This window comes from Alternaria rosae, assembly GCF_020736505.1.
Source record: "Alternaria rosae strain MPI-PUGE-AT-0040 chromosome Unknown BKA58scaffold_2, whole genome shotgun sequence".
Lineage (NCBI taxonomy): Eukaryota > Fungi > Ascomycota > Dothideomycetes > Pleosporales > Pleosporaceae > Alternaria > Alternaria rosae.
In genome coordinates, this window is record NW_025763571.1 from 3,300,165 (window position 1) to 3,313,354 (window position 13,190).

A 13,190-nucleotide genomic window follows, 5' to 3' on the forward strand; every position below is an offset into this window, starting at 1 on the left:
GACGACTGCCACAGAAAAGGTAGTCTAAACGCAAAGCAAGGACCACGGCATGAGCAGCGGGACAGGGAAATGACCAGGAAGCAAAACACAGCAGAGTTGGATCTTCTAGACGCATGTCAAACATGCGAAACAGTGCATTGTACCAATATCGCGATGTCGTAACAGACGAGTATTATTCGATCACTCAAATAAACAACATGAACAATCTCCGAATCTTACATCTCACCCCCATCTCATCCCCGCTATCATACACCGCTTCGTTCCACCAATCGTCACAACAACCCCATCGTAAAATCATCATCATGAATCCAGAAGAGAAAGAAAACCCACCAAGCTCATCAACAAAAAAAAACCCTACAAAAAACTGAAGTTTGTCGATGAATCACCTCGCGTAGCCAACTCAACCCGTCTTCCCACTCAGAATCCAGGGCCTCTTCTCCCAGAACTCGTCCTTGATGATATCCACATGTTCCATCAGCACAGTCGCCTTACTCCGCTTCTTCCTATCTTTATCCCTCTGCGTACGACTCATGGGTACCGGCCGTCCTTCATTCGCCTGTTGAGGCGCAGTAGCTGCAGCCTTACCATTCGTTTCCGACTGTGGCTGCTTGCCTTTATCCGGCCTGGTCTTCGAAGAGTTGGACTTGGAGGGTTTGGGTATGCTGGTGTCTTTGTTGCGGCTGCTGGTGGACGGGCGGCTGGTGGGAAAGGGCTGGGAACTTGGTCCTGCGGTGGATGTTGAGGATATCAGGGTGTGGAGATCAGGGCCTGAATGAGGGTACGGCAAGGTTGCTGAGGTAGGCGCAGACTGTGTTGGTGTGGAAAAGGCGTGGAGTTCTGCGATACCTGGGTGGGAGATGTGATCTTGGGCGTCGCCCCAGCCTTGGCCCGCTCTGTTGTCTGAGTCGCTCGGCCTTCGCTGAGGCGACTCACTGCCGTTGATGGCGTACTTGCCCCAGTCTTGCCGTGGGCTGTTTCCCTTGACCTTCTCTCGCGTGCGCATCTCCTCTTCTGCGCTCATTGGCGGGCTGGGCAGAGCCTTGTTCTTTTGAATCGGCGGGCTGACTTTGCGGGGCGGTGTCGATGTTGTATCTCGGGGACTAACAATGCTCTCCTTCTCGTCCGAACTATCTCTCGTGGCTTTGAGTGTTGTTGTCGATCGATGGACCGGTAAAGACAGCTTGCGCGGCTTGCTGTTGGCAGGAATGCTAGATATCCGCAGTGGTATAGACGGGGGCTTGACTGCAGGTGCGCTAGACGATGCAAAATACGATGGCAGTGAAGGCTGGCTCGGCGATCGTTGTTTGACTCGTGAAGGCTTCACTTGAGGTGGATATGAAGTTGTCAAAGAAGCAGAAGCTGAGTGGGAAAATCCATGACTGGCCGCTGTAGTTGCTTGGTGGCGATAGCCTGCTATAGGATAATCTGCGGGGAAATCGCCCTGTGGTGTCACTGGGGAAAAGTTGGTGCGTGTTGTCGGATTTGGTTGGCTCAATGACATCGGAGGTTTGCTGCTTGGCTTCAATATTGGTGGGGACAGCGGCAAAGGCGTCAACGAGGGTAGGTGTTGCTTGCCGTTCAAGGAACCATTGTTGTTCCAGGTGGCAGTTGTTGGTGGAGAAAGCGGCATGGACGAGCCTGGCATATGACCTTCACCATCGGAGCCAATCGGATTGGACCTGAGTGGGTTGGGGAATGCTGATCTTGACATGGTAGGTGGTGATGGCGGCGGTGATGGCGTTGATGTTGTGGAGAGAAAGGTTGGACGTCTACATAGACCCGGGTTCTCCATCATCTCTCTTTTGTCCGGCAGATAAGGAATGGACCTCTCAATGGACTGTGATGCCTGGTGATTGGATGCTCGCTTTGGTGTTGGCTGAGCTATCGGCGGCGTTGGGAAGTCCGCTAGCACGGGCGACGACAATTCCTTGGTTGGTGGGGTAGAGAAGAACTGTCACCATTAGATACGTGAACGTGGATATTGATGTTGCTGAAGCATATCTTACGTCTCTGTACAACACCGTGCCTTTCTTGAAGCACTCTGGTTCGTTGTTGTAGTTGATCCCGAACTCCTTGAACAAAATCTCGTTCTTGTCGGATGACACTGTGCCTTTGAGTCTTTGCTCTGCTTCTCGCGCTCCCATGCCACCTTGCTGAACAAGTGTCCAGAAAGTGGTGTTGTATAGATTGTTGATATGACCTGCACGATGGTCAGATCCTCTCTACAACTGACACCAAGACCAAGCAAAAGACCGAGTCTAACGAGAGAAGGCAGGATGAACGTGATGCGTCAAATACTTACAATCGACTTGCCGCCAGCTCATATAGTCCCGAAGGTTGCGATCGCTTGGGTACAACACTGCACGCCCATCGAATGTCGGTAGGGGTGGTGTAAGTGGCTTATCCGGAAAGTATGTTGACCAAGAATACACATAGTAAGCAGTGAAAGTCGAGACAATCGTCGTAGTCAGTTTGCTAAACGGGGATTAGTTCTGGACGAACGGCCACCGGAGATGATAAAGTTGCACCAATGGGAGGATTCCCGTACCTGGCTCGTCGTTCGAATAAGGCACAGTCCTTGTGAAAGACGAAACTGCGACCCACGTCAGCTAAGCAGCCCCGAAACATGCTGCCCCACCCCTGTGTATACGTCGCTGGGAACATTGGGCAGCTCGATGGAGGCATAATCAATCTCAAACACAAGGTGCTCGAATAAAAGAATGCCACATACCTGTATTCGTCGCTGTTGCCAAATGCAAGGACAAGGTCGGGTAGTTCCTTCATGACCGCTACGGCTGCAGCATTCATGACATCAAGGCCATTCTTGTCGTTTGGCTTGAGGAACTCATATTTGGACGTAAACCTGTTTGCGCATTGTTAACAATGGCCCTTGTTGGCGTACAATAGCCGAGATGTTGGCCTGGGGCAGCAATTCCGTTCATGCAACATGGTGACGGGTACCTGCATATTCCGGACCAAGAAAGTTTGCCACGGCGTAAGTGAGGGAGAGAGAATTGGTGAGCGTACTTGGAAAAGCCACGTCCGTCTATCCGCACTACGATCCAGGTGTTGGGGATTAGGTTGTCGGGCTGCTCGAACCCGCGCACATATTCGTATCTGAAGTTCGTTAGTTGAGGTCCGGTGAGCTCGTGCAGGCGACCAGCTTCCCCACCCGCTCGAAAAGCTATTGATTACTCACTTGCTGTTCGCCATTTATGGCCACTCTGCAGATAACAACCTTTCTGCCCCTGCACAGGCGCACGGCATAGTCTTTGGGCGATGGAAGACAAGAAGACGACAAACGTCAGCGTGAGCTTGTTTGCTGCTCAGGAGTGCGTAAGTGTGGTTTTGAAGGCTGAGAGTCCGGGGCTTAGGCTAACCCGGTGTGCAGCACAGCAAAAGACGGTGTTTCAGGTGCGCAGATGCAATGCAGCTACCGCGACAAGCTTCTCGAGCCGACTGAAGCGCGGATAACGGGCGCGCAATTGGCATGCTCCGAACTGGCTATCATGCATTGCGTGGGTTACCCGCGGGTTGCAAAGTCTTTGAACATGGGATGAGTCCCCACACTCCGTTCCGGACGATCTCTGGCGCTCGGGCCCACGCCTTCCATTCCAACAAGGCGAAGTGCTCGCCGACACACGACCACCACCTTATCTCTTTCATGCACCAAGAGAAAGAGCTTCAGTGTACAAAGCAGAGTTGCACGCGTCCTTGCGCCAAGCCACTCTAGCATTTCCCCCTCATCGCACAGACGGACGCATGAAGCACTCGGACGTGCGGCATCTCCCGACCCATACGTAGTTGCCGGAGCGGAGCGAGCGGTGAATGTGCTCAGACGCGTGCCTGTGCTTCTCGCAAATAACCGCCACGTGTGGCACCTGCTACGGGCTTCATGCTGGGAGAGATGGCGTAGCCTGACGCATACGGGACACCGGTTCTTTAGGAATCCAACTAAGGCCAGCCGCTACGCCATCCTCAAACAACAACACCATGCAATGTATACAAACACTACCGAAATCTTTCCGGGTAGCTCCTATCCACCGGTTCTATAGCCTCCATCGCCACAATATACGTCTCAACCTCCGGAATCTGCAGCAGCGTGTTCGCCAAACCGCCGCGTTGAGGATCCAGGTTGTTGGAACCAGGTCTCGATCGTATGGTGTATGCCCAAAAGACTGTAGGGGTCTATACAGCAGCATGATATCTGCACCCTTGTCCGTTCTTCCTGAGCTTTGTCCTCTTCCTTTAGCGATTGCCTAGCGAGAGTATTTTCCTGGTAGTGGTCACCAAAGTGCGTCAGCCACTAAGCGATCTTCATACTCACAATTACAATTAATTCTTACTAGCACCAGGCATTACCGCAAACAAAAGGCCCGGCCGGCGCATGAGAACATCGATCTCGGCCTTGTTATTCTCCGCTATTCACTGCAGGTCCCGTCGCACACATCTGAACTTTAGATCGTCGGTCGATCTCGTGTCTTGGCATATATCTGTTCCAAAGACAGCATGTGAAAAGGGCCGTTCGCACGGCTCGGCGGAGAACAAACGTAGTGGCCAAGATTTTCTATCTAGTTCTTACACGACGGGTATTGGCGATATTAGCGGTGTTAGTCTATGACGTGGTCAGTCCATGCCTGTTACTATCATTTCACCGGACAACAGCATGTACAACGTAGCGCTTGACTCATGATGATCTAATTGCAACGACTTTGGGTGATATTTTGGGTGGTTGGGTATGTGATGAATCTTTGCCGACGAATTCTGAGCTGGCATGTCTCTGTTTGCATCCGCGGTACGGCGATGAGTCTTCGAAATGACTCTGTGATCAGACGGCTCATGAGGATGGTTCATCGTCGAGATCAAGTTGGAAGCATGTTGCAGGACGTTCATTTTCCTCGAAAAGTTCAAGGGTTCTCGACATCATGTCCACAATGTCGTTCGCTACTACTGTGTATCGTCTGTCAACCCCATCGCTCTCTCATACACCAATCTTCTTTCCCCTGACCTTGTGCACCGTACTGCTCAGTGGACTATGAGATATAGTCGTCTGGCGTCTAAAAAAAAAACGGCGTACGTGGTATCTCATGCGGCCACACTTAGACCGGCTGATGATGTTTCGTAAAGTACTTTTGCAGATGAGTTTATATGAGAACTCAACTAACCTGTACGGGTGCCACCAGGCGATGATTGCATATCCCAATAGGAACGGGAGACGCAGAGAGTTCGATGCGCAGCTGTGGACTGCATGACAAGAACACACGATTCTTGCCCCTTCCGTAGCGTCGCATTGGGTTCTCCAGGGACCGCTTTGAGATGGGAGACGAGGTGGTGGAAAACCTCTGGTCCAATGATTGGGGTGCCGAATGATTTCAAGAAAAGGGGTTGAAGGAACCCAGATCAAGGTACCAACGCATTGGACCGGAGGCCGAGGCCTGGTGTTGGAGGTTCGATTGACAAAGGCGCTAATTGCGGCATCAAGGATTTCATCATCAACACCAAGTCGGCTGCTTTGAACGGCTTTTGCATGATGCGATCCTGTACAACCTGTTAGCACGAAATTACTTTCGAAGAATAACGTATACTTACTGCTCCAGCAGCAAGAGCAGTATCAATTTGTTCTTTCCGGACATTCGCCGTGACGGCGATCACAGGCAAGCGTTCAGAAGACAGCACCCCCTGCTCGTGTTCCCTTTTCCGAATTTCGCGCATGGCACCAAGTCCATCAAGCACCGGCATCTCCAGATCCATCAAGACAATGTCAAACGTTTCTCTTTCCATTATCTCGAGAGCCTCCAAACCATGGTTTGCGACAGAAACATGGCATCCCGCTTTCTTAAGTTGCTTGCCGAGAACTTGCTGATTGATAAGATTGTCTTCCACCAACAGTACGTGGAGTTGCCGCATTGCCGCCTCCTCGTTGCCGGTTTGTTGAAACATCTCTTTGAGGGTCCTGGGCTTCCATTCTACTCTTCGCGTCTTGACGTAGAATCCAAAAGTCGAACCGTGGCCCAGGACAGATGACACGCCTATTTCGCCACCTTGCTTCTCGGTAAGCTCCTTCGAGATGAATAGACCAAGCCCACTGCCCCCGTATTTGACATGCGTCTTCACGTTTGCCTGGCGGAAGCGCTCGAAAATCTTGTGAATTTCCTTCTCTTGCAAGCCAATGCCCGAGTCTTTGACGGTGAATGCCAGATAGATCTCTTCACCGGTGCCCCAGTCTGGGTTGCTCGTGACATCGCCGTCTTGCTTGCCTTCAGTAGCCCAGAACATGTCTCTTGGAAAGAGGTCGCGAGGATCTGATGTGCTAGCGCCGTAGCGGATGGAGAGGGCTGGCTCTTTCGATGGCTTGACGAACTTGATGGCATTCGTCAGTAGATTGATGAAGACTTGTGTCACGCGGGACGGATCCAGATGAAGGTGGTCAATGCCTAGGCTCAAGAATGACGTGTCTGGTGTGATACTGTAGGAGATGTTGTGCGTCTTCATCTCAGCTTGGAAGATGTTGACGATGGAATCCACGAGCTTTGCGGGCTTGACTGCGACAGGCGTGATGGACAAGAGCATGGAGTCGAGCTTACTCAAAGTAAGTACATCGTCGATGATACGCTTCTGATGATTTGCACATTGCATGATGACGTTTGCGCTTTGTATGTTGTCATTAAGAGTATCGAGACACGGTACAGGTATATCGGCCAGCTGCGTCTGGCACTCGACAATCGCGTTGGCAATCGCATCTGCGCAATGTACGATGGCGCTCAATGGGTTCCGCATTTCGTGTGAAACTACGTCAATGAAGGCTTCCTGCTGTCTTTTTGCTTCTCTTGCTTCGGCGGCTAATCGGGCCTGGAAGGTCTGCGCCCAGCACAGCCTGCTAATGTCCGTCGTACAAGCCATTACGCTTCTCACGCTTCCATGCTCGTCGCGATACGGGAAGGCCAGGACCTGGAGCTGGGCGGGCTCGGGATCTCCAGTAGGAGGCGTGTACATGCGCTTCATGCGCAAGTCGGCTGTGACGTGGTCGGCGCCTCTGATCAGACGTTCCCAGACACCGTCAGCTTTTACCCGATCATCCTCGTGGTAGGCGTCAAGGAAGGCGAGGCCGACTGCATGCTCCGAAGGGGACTTCCCGGCTAGCTCATAATAATGATCGTTAGCCCATAGCATGTAGCCATCCAGAGATACATGGCACATGCCCACAGACGCGTGATCAATCAGGTGGCGTAGCTTGAGATCACTGAAAGCCAAGTCAGCCTCGAGCTGCTCTTGACGCTTTTTGCTGGACTCGTTGCCATCGGCAGAAGATATGATACTTGAAACCATGCGGCCTAAGTCCTGAATAAATTGCTTGCATATATCGTCGTGAGGGCGGTATGGATTGGTGCCGAAGACTAGGTAGCCAAAGAGGCGCGTTCCACACATGATGGGTAATATGACGATCTGCTTAGACGGTGCACCCCAACCTCTCCAAGAGGTAGTCAGAAACCGGTCGTCACACTCGATGAGCATGGTGTCTATTCCAGCTCGTCGCAGATCAGGAATTAGGCCCTGCTCACTATCGATGGTGGCTGTCTCAACGACAAGGCTGTGCCCCTCGGGTAAACCGAACTGGCCATGGAGTATCAAATTGTTCGAGCCTGGGGTTGCGTCCATTCGGTATAGAATGGCCATGGGCACGTCGTTGGCATTGGTTTCGAGTGTGGTAAGGACGTGGGAGCAGACGGCGTCAACACATTGTGAGGGGATGGAGGCGAGTGTGTTCAGGCAGGCAGTACGGCGGTCTGCGAGCTTCTGGCTTGTTACCTCATAGCTAGTTGTGTCAGCTGTGGTTGGGAAATGGGTAACTAGGAGAGCCGTGTTTTCCAACTTGGTCACTGCACGTAACTCACGTCGTATTCATGAAGCCTTCGACAGCGCCAGGCATGCCTACTGGAACAAAGCCGCCAGAGAAAAAGGCTTCCTCTTTGTAGCCCCTGCGCTCGACAACCGTGGGCGTGGCAGAGCTATAGTTTACGCCAGTGCCAGTTCGCTTGGCTTGGATGAAGTACTGGCTGATGGACGGCCAGAGATCTGGATAACCTTCCTGGAAGAGGGAGCCCATAAGGTTGGGGTGGGCGCCACCGGCTATGGGCGCATACGCCTCGTTGTAGATGGCAGTGAGGCTGGAGATGTCTTCTCCCCACCAGAGGCAGGCTCCCCGTGAATCAGCCAGGACGTAACTTGCGAACATGCGCAGCGTCGGGCTCCATGTGTTCAGTGGCCCCAGACGGCTGCGCGACCAGTCCGTGGTGCGGAAGAAGGTGACATGGTCAGTCTGGGGCAGCGCGGCAGTCCAATCGTATGCGCATTCATCGTCGGAGCTCATGGGAGGAGCGCCGAAGCCTTGTTCGTCGGGGGGAGGGGTGAGTATCTGCATGTAGCTGCTGGCGCAGAGGTGGCAGTCGCGAGGGAGATACAGAGTGGCTGCAGCATCCTCAAGACGAAGCGACGTTTGCGCAGACCAGACGCGGTCAGGACCCGGTTATCTTATTCCCATGCGATGCTTTGGTTTTGGCTGCGACGGGGCTTCTCTCGGCCAGTACTGGCGTCGATTGCAGGCGAGCACGGGGCGCAATCGAAGATGCATCTCGCACCTCCCCTCCCACATGCCGATCTGCCGAGAATCCCATCGCCTCGCCCCGAGCCATATGCCCTTTGAACCCAATCCCATGCCCCCGTATCAACCCTGTACATCTACATCTTCCGAGACACTCTGCATGAGAGCAAACGATATTTCAGCCCCGCGCAGCAGCAAGACAGCTATTGTTTGGTGGGGCAAACCTTCTCCTCCACAGGCATTGCGACGCCACAAGCGGGTGATCCTTTTTCTTCATCGACCGATCACCGTCTTTTCGACATGGCAGAACAGGGGGCGCCGTACCCGCCGTGTTTGCAGCCTCGCCGAATGTAGCTAGACGCTCGTCGCTGCCCCCCCCCCCCCCATCGCATTCAAGCCCGATACTATTCTAGCATTGCAACCCACTCGCTCGTATCATGTCTGTCGAACCTAGCGTAGCTACTCACATTGCCGCACTCTTCACCGGATGGAGCAGCCATGCCAATCAGTCGACGATCGGGGGGACGCCCACGGGTGTCCAAGATGTCTGTTCCACGTGACGATTTGTAAGCACTACGCCGTCTTATCGGCTACTCGCTCGATCACCCAACCAGGCCATTACAAAGAATTCCAATGTTGAACTCTAGCATTTATTGACACAGGTATAGCACAAAGTACATGCTCTCATGTAGTAACCAAACTTCATTGACGACACGTTCATACTAAGTCTCACCCACTTTCCACCATGTCTGTCCTCATCACTGGCGCCTCTGGGTATCTCGGTGGCTCGCTGCTTGCGGAACTGCGCAACACCGTACTTCCAGAGCACAAAGACATATACGCCCTTGTCAGATCTCAAGATCAAGCGGAAGCTGTGAAGAAGTATGGCGCACACCCTCTCACCTTCACTCTACAGGACGAGAAGAGCGTTGTCAAGTGCATCGTAGATGCGCAGATCTTCGTCATATTCTTCCTTGTCGACGCTGTGAACTCCGATATGCAAGTGCCCATGATACAAGCTCTTGCAGAAGTCAAGAAGCAGACTGGCCGGGAAGTGCACTTTTTGCACACAAGTGGCGCGAAGATGTTCAGTGAGCATGCGGGAATGCCTATCGACCGAGCACTTCCTGATACGGATCCCGATCTGTACAAGCTACAAAAGAGCTCCAAGGCTCCGCATCCACTCTGGACACAGGTATGTCTGAAGCGACTAGCGTGCACGCGGCCCAAACCTCCGTCACTCCTACTCATGTGACCTCAAGGCAAAGAACACGAACAATGTCATCATCGAAACGGCAGAGAAATATGGAGTCCGCAGCTACATCTTTATCCCATGTATCGTATACGGCGAAGGCAAGGGTTTTGGTAACAAGATCTCAATCCAAACCACGGCTGTGGTCAAAGCCGCGAAGGGCGCCGGCGTCGTGTACGATGTCAACCCAGAAGGCTGTGTAGGTATTGTCGAATAGCCATCAAGCCACCCACTCGCATACTTACGTGCTACACAGACTTGGCCCGTATGCCATATCGACGATAACTCGAAACTCTACGTGGACTTGCTGAAGAGCATTCTAAGCGACAAGAACCCAAACCATGGCAAGAATGGGTACTATCTTGCTTCCTCCGGAAGTCTGGCCTGGTGCGACATATATACCGCGATGGCAAAAGCTCTTGCGAAACGCGGAGTAATCGACAGCCCTGAAGTCAAGAAAGCGGATGATGCAGCGCTAGACAAGATGGCGCAGGCCTTGAGTTGCCCAAAAGAGCTTGTTGCAGTGCAGTTGGGTGGAAAGTAAGTCTACTCGCATGCTCGAATGATAAACTAGATATTAAATGCAGGCACAGATGCAGGCTTGAAGCAAAGAGGGCCTACAGCTTAGCTTGGATGCCAGGCTATGAGCCGAAGCATATTTTGGAGGCGGCAGATGCAGAGGTAGAGCTTATCCTGAAGCATCTATGAGCAATCGGGAGCAGAGTAATCGAAATTGCGGCATGGCTTGGCTTAGAATCGCAGCTGCTTCCCCATACGAGATAACTTGGAAGCTTTAATGTGCTAATGAACAAGAGAATGACCACAACAAAGGTCGATAATTCGTATTTCCTATTGATACATGAAACGCCCGTTTCTCGTAGTTCCAGCAAAGCGCTTTTTACCTTATCCGTTCTCACTTGCTCATTTTGATCAACAATAACTACGCCCTAATCAATCTCCTTGCTTCACCAGATATAGAAGCCGAGCCCATGAGAATGTTCAACTCTGCCTCTGTATACCTCTGCTGCGGCTGCTGCAAAGCACAATTAGCGACATTGCCCAAACGTCCTTTCTCAATAACTTACCTCAACAAACTTCGGTCCATCATACTCGCGCAACAGCTGAATGTACTCCATCAATGGTCGCATGATTGTGGTATCGGCGTTCAACGCGGGACCACTCAGCGCAATCTCCAGATCATACGCCAACACGACGACTGGGCCGCGAAACGGTAGTCCAAGGCTCTTGTTCTCAGTGAGTGCATGTTCTCCCCTGGCATTCATGTTGTAGTTGATCTGGATGAAGTACGGAAAGTAGCGGTTGTGGAATGATAGTTTCTTGATCTCCTGGGCCGGCACGCCTGGGAAGTGATGTTCGAGACCGCTTACCGTATCTTCCTCATCGAACGCGAGAACGGAGAAGACAGGTTTGGTCGAATTGAAGGGGAAGTGCAACACGCGCCTCACGTTATCCCCGATGGGTTGTTTGATAGCTTTGGCGTAGGGCTTGCAGACGAGCTTATGGCTGAACTCCCAATCGCGTTTCTGACAGGCTGGCGAGCAGTAGCGGATGTTCTTGCATTTGCTGCATTTTTTCCTCGCGTCAGGTGCATGACACGTACCACAAAGACCTGCGACAGTAGTTGGTAGAGGAGGAACCGGGACGTAATCTTCGAGCATCAACGGATAGCCAAAGTCCTGAAGTGAGTATGGTGTAGTTGAAGACATGGCAATCGGTTCTGAAATCGAGATTGATTGAGTGATAGCAAGAATCGATTATAATTGCAGAATGTAGCTTAGCTCAAGGATCCAGAAGATGATAGAGAGACCAATAAGCAAGCTGTGAGATTAAAGAATATACTAACATTAGTCGTACGGCATACAAGTGAGGTTGCAGGACCTCTATCTCACTGCAAGTGCATACTGCCTTTACCTGAGAGCCTTGATCATGTACCCCGGTTATCTCAGTATGGGCGGTAAAGCCACTGTGATGGATGAAAGAAGACATCGAAATCCACACCACCAAACACGCCAATCGCCGGAAAGAGATCACATTCGCCCCTCAGTCCCGTGTTGCCGCCCTCGCTTCGCACGTCGAGCTCCTCGTTGCCATCCCAGCCACCTTCCTTCACTCCATTACGCGTGAAGAACACGTCGATATCTAGCATCCTTCCCTGTTGCGACTGTTCGTAGGATGGCGGGTTGCGCGGAACTGAGAAGGTGATACCAATACCCACGGTATCGCCGGGCTTGAAAGCCGAGGTAAAGTCGATGCCGCCCCATGCATCATTGACGTACTTTCTTCCATCATCTCCATGCACACCAAGGCTGGCACGCTCCCAACCTGGGAGACGGAACGTGGGGTAAGGCGGCGCAACGAAGCCTATCGCGATACCAGCGTCTGCTTCTGAGAAGGAGAAACCACCGCGACCAATTCCAAGGATTTTGAGTTCGAAGTAGACAGTCTTGGAGCGTTGTGTGTTGAGTGGTGAGTCCCAAAACACGCTGTACATGGGCAGATTCGTGAGAATACTCGAATCCCTGCAATTCGCATGGGTGCGACAACGCCAGTGGCCTGCTTGAGGTTGAGGGAGTAGATCGCCCAGATAGGATGGCGCTTTCAGTAGAGCAAGCTGACCCTTTTGAATCGCAGCATGAGTGCTAGGCTGCAGGTTCTGCGGTGGCCACAAAGGATTCATGTTGGTCCAAGCCAAAGCACGATCGCCATCTTCAGTAGACGCATTAGCAGTGGGAGAACTATCGTAACCCATCGAAGGTGGTGGAGGTAGAAGTGCAGTGTCAGGTACGACTGTCCAGTCGTGATATGGCGGAGGATCCCAGCTAGGAGGGGGTTGCTGTGGATACGAAGGAGGTGATCCGGCCGGGGGTGCGTAACCTGAAAACTCTTGTTTAGGTGGAGGCCCTGGAGGAGCAGTATAAGACGACGATCCGTGGCTCGGTGGAGGACCTGGCGGAGCGGAGTACCCAGACGAGGATGAAGCCTGGTTCGGCGGTGGGCCAGGTGGTGCTTGATACTTCTCCGTGGGCGCTATGTTATGGTGCTGGTCTTGAGGCGAGCTGTAGTAAGGGTTGTTTGAATGCTGGTTGTGTTGATCTGTCCCATATGACGGCCTTGAAGAGCTGTCATCGCCCTTTATCTTATCCTTGAACTTCTTGAACATGGTGGGTCTGGGAACTCAGAGCAGTGCAGAAAGACGACCTATCCTAATTCGTTGGACATGTGGGAAGTAGTCGAAAAGATCTTGATCAGGACTGTGTAGTGTTGTTAAGGTACACTACCAGGAAAGCGGGCGCACTTGAATGGTGATGTAGCGAAGGT

The 13,190-nt window shown here is 52.3% G+C and overlaps 5 protein-coding genes across 5 annotated transcripts; 1 reads left to right on the forward strand and 4 right to left on the reverse strand.

Annotated features, from left to right (window-relative positions):
* Positions 1 to 281: 281 nt before the first annotated feature.
* Positions 282 to 3,351, reverse strand: BKA58DRAFT_101217 (tRNAHis guanylyltransferase-domain-containing protein). The gene is made up of 7 exons (XM_046163732.1): positions 3,200 to 3,351; positions 3,028 to 3,117; positions 2,732 to 2,863; positions 2,549 to 2,593; positions 2,303 to 2,475; positions 2,007 to 2,200; positions 282 to 1,951 (listed from the first exon to the last, which is right to left on the reverse strand). Exons 1-7 carry the CDS (start codon positions 3,211 to 3,213, stop codon positions 401 to 403), a joined length of 2,199 nt encoding a protein of 732 aa, XP_046029518.1. The 5' UTR covers positions 3,214 to 3,351; the 3' UTR covers positions 282 to 400.
* Positions 3,352 to 5,326: 1,975 nt separating this feature from the next.
* On the reverse strand, positions 5,327 to 8,539 carry BKA58DRAFT_101153 (uncharacterized protein). The gene is made up of 3 exons (XM_046163730.1): positions 7,893 to 8,539; positions 5,590 to 7,813; positions 5,327 to 5,538 (listed from the first exon to the last, which is right to left on the reverse strand). The coding sequence occupies exons 1-3, from the start codon at positions 8,417 to 8,419 to the stop codon at positions 5,401 to 5,403; spliced, it is 2,889 nt and encodes a 962-aa protein (XP_046029519.1). The 5' UTR covers positions 8,420 to 8,539; the 3' UTR covers positions 5,327 to 5,400.
* A 677-nt stretch (positions 8,540 to 9,216) lies between these two features.
* Positions 9,217 to 10,739, forward strand: BKA58DRAFT_377818 (uncharacterized protein). Its single transcript, XM_046169642.1, has 4 exons — positions 9,217 to 9,794; positions 9,862 to 10,050; positions 10,108 to 10,391; positions 10,445 to 10,739. Exons 1-4 carry the CDS (start codon positions 9,345 to 9,347, stop codon positions 10,557 to 10,559), a joined length of 1,038 nt encoding a protein of 345 aa, XP_046029520.1. The 5' UTR covers positions 9,217 to 9,344; the 3' UTR covers positions 10,560 to 10,739.
* Position 10,740: 1 nt separating this feature from the next.
* On the reverse strand, positions 10,741 to 11,578 carry BKA58DRAFT_466338 (uncharacterized protein; the record flags this gene model as incomplete). The annotated part of the gene is made up of 2 exons (XM_046175009.1): positions 10,741 to 10,884; positions 10,937 to 11,578. 2 exons carry the CDS (start codon positions 11,576 to 11,578, stop codon positions 10,792 to 10,794), a joined length of 735 nt encoding a protein of 244 aa, XP_046029521.1. The 3' UTR covers positions 10,741 to 10,791.
* A 23-nt stretch (positions 11,579 to 11,601) lies between these two features.
* On the reverse strand, positions 11,602 to 13,188 carry BKA58DRAFT_377822 (uncharacterized protein). Its single transcript, XM_046169643.1, has one exon. The coding sequence runs from the start codon at positions 13,030 to 13,032 to the stop codon at positions 11,815 to 11,817; it is 1,218 nt and encodes a 405-aa protein (XP_046029522.1). The 5' UTR covers positions 13,033 to 13,188; the 3' UTR covers positions 11,602 to 11,814.
* Positions 13,189 to 13,190: the final 2 nt, after the last annotated feature.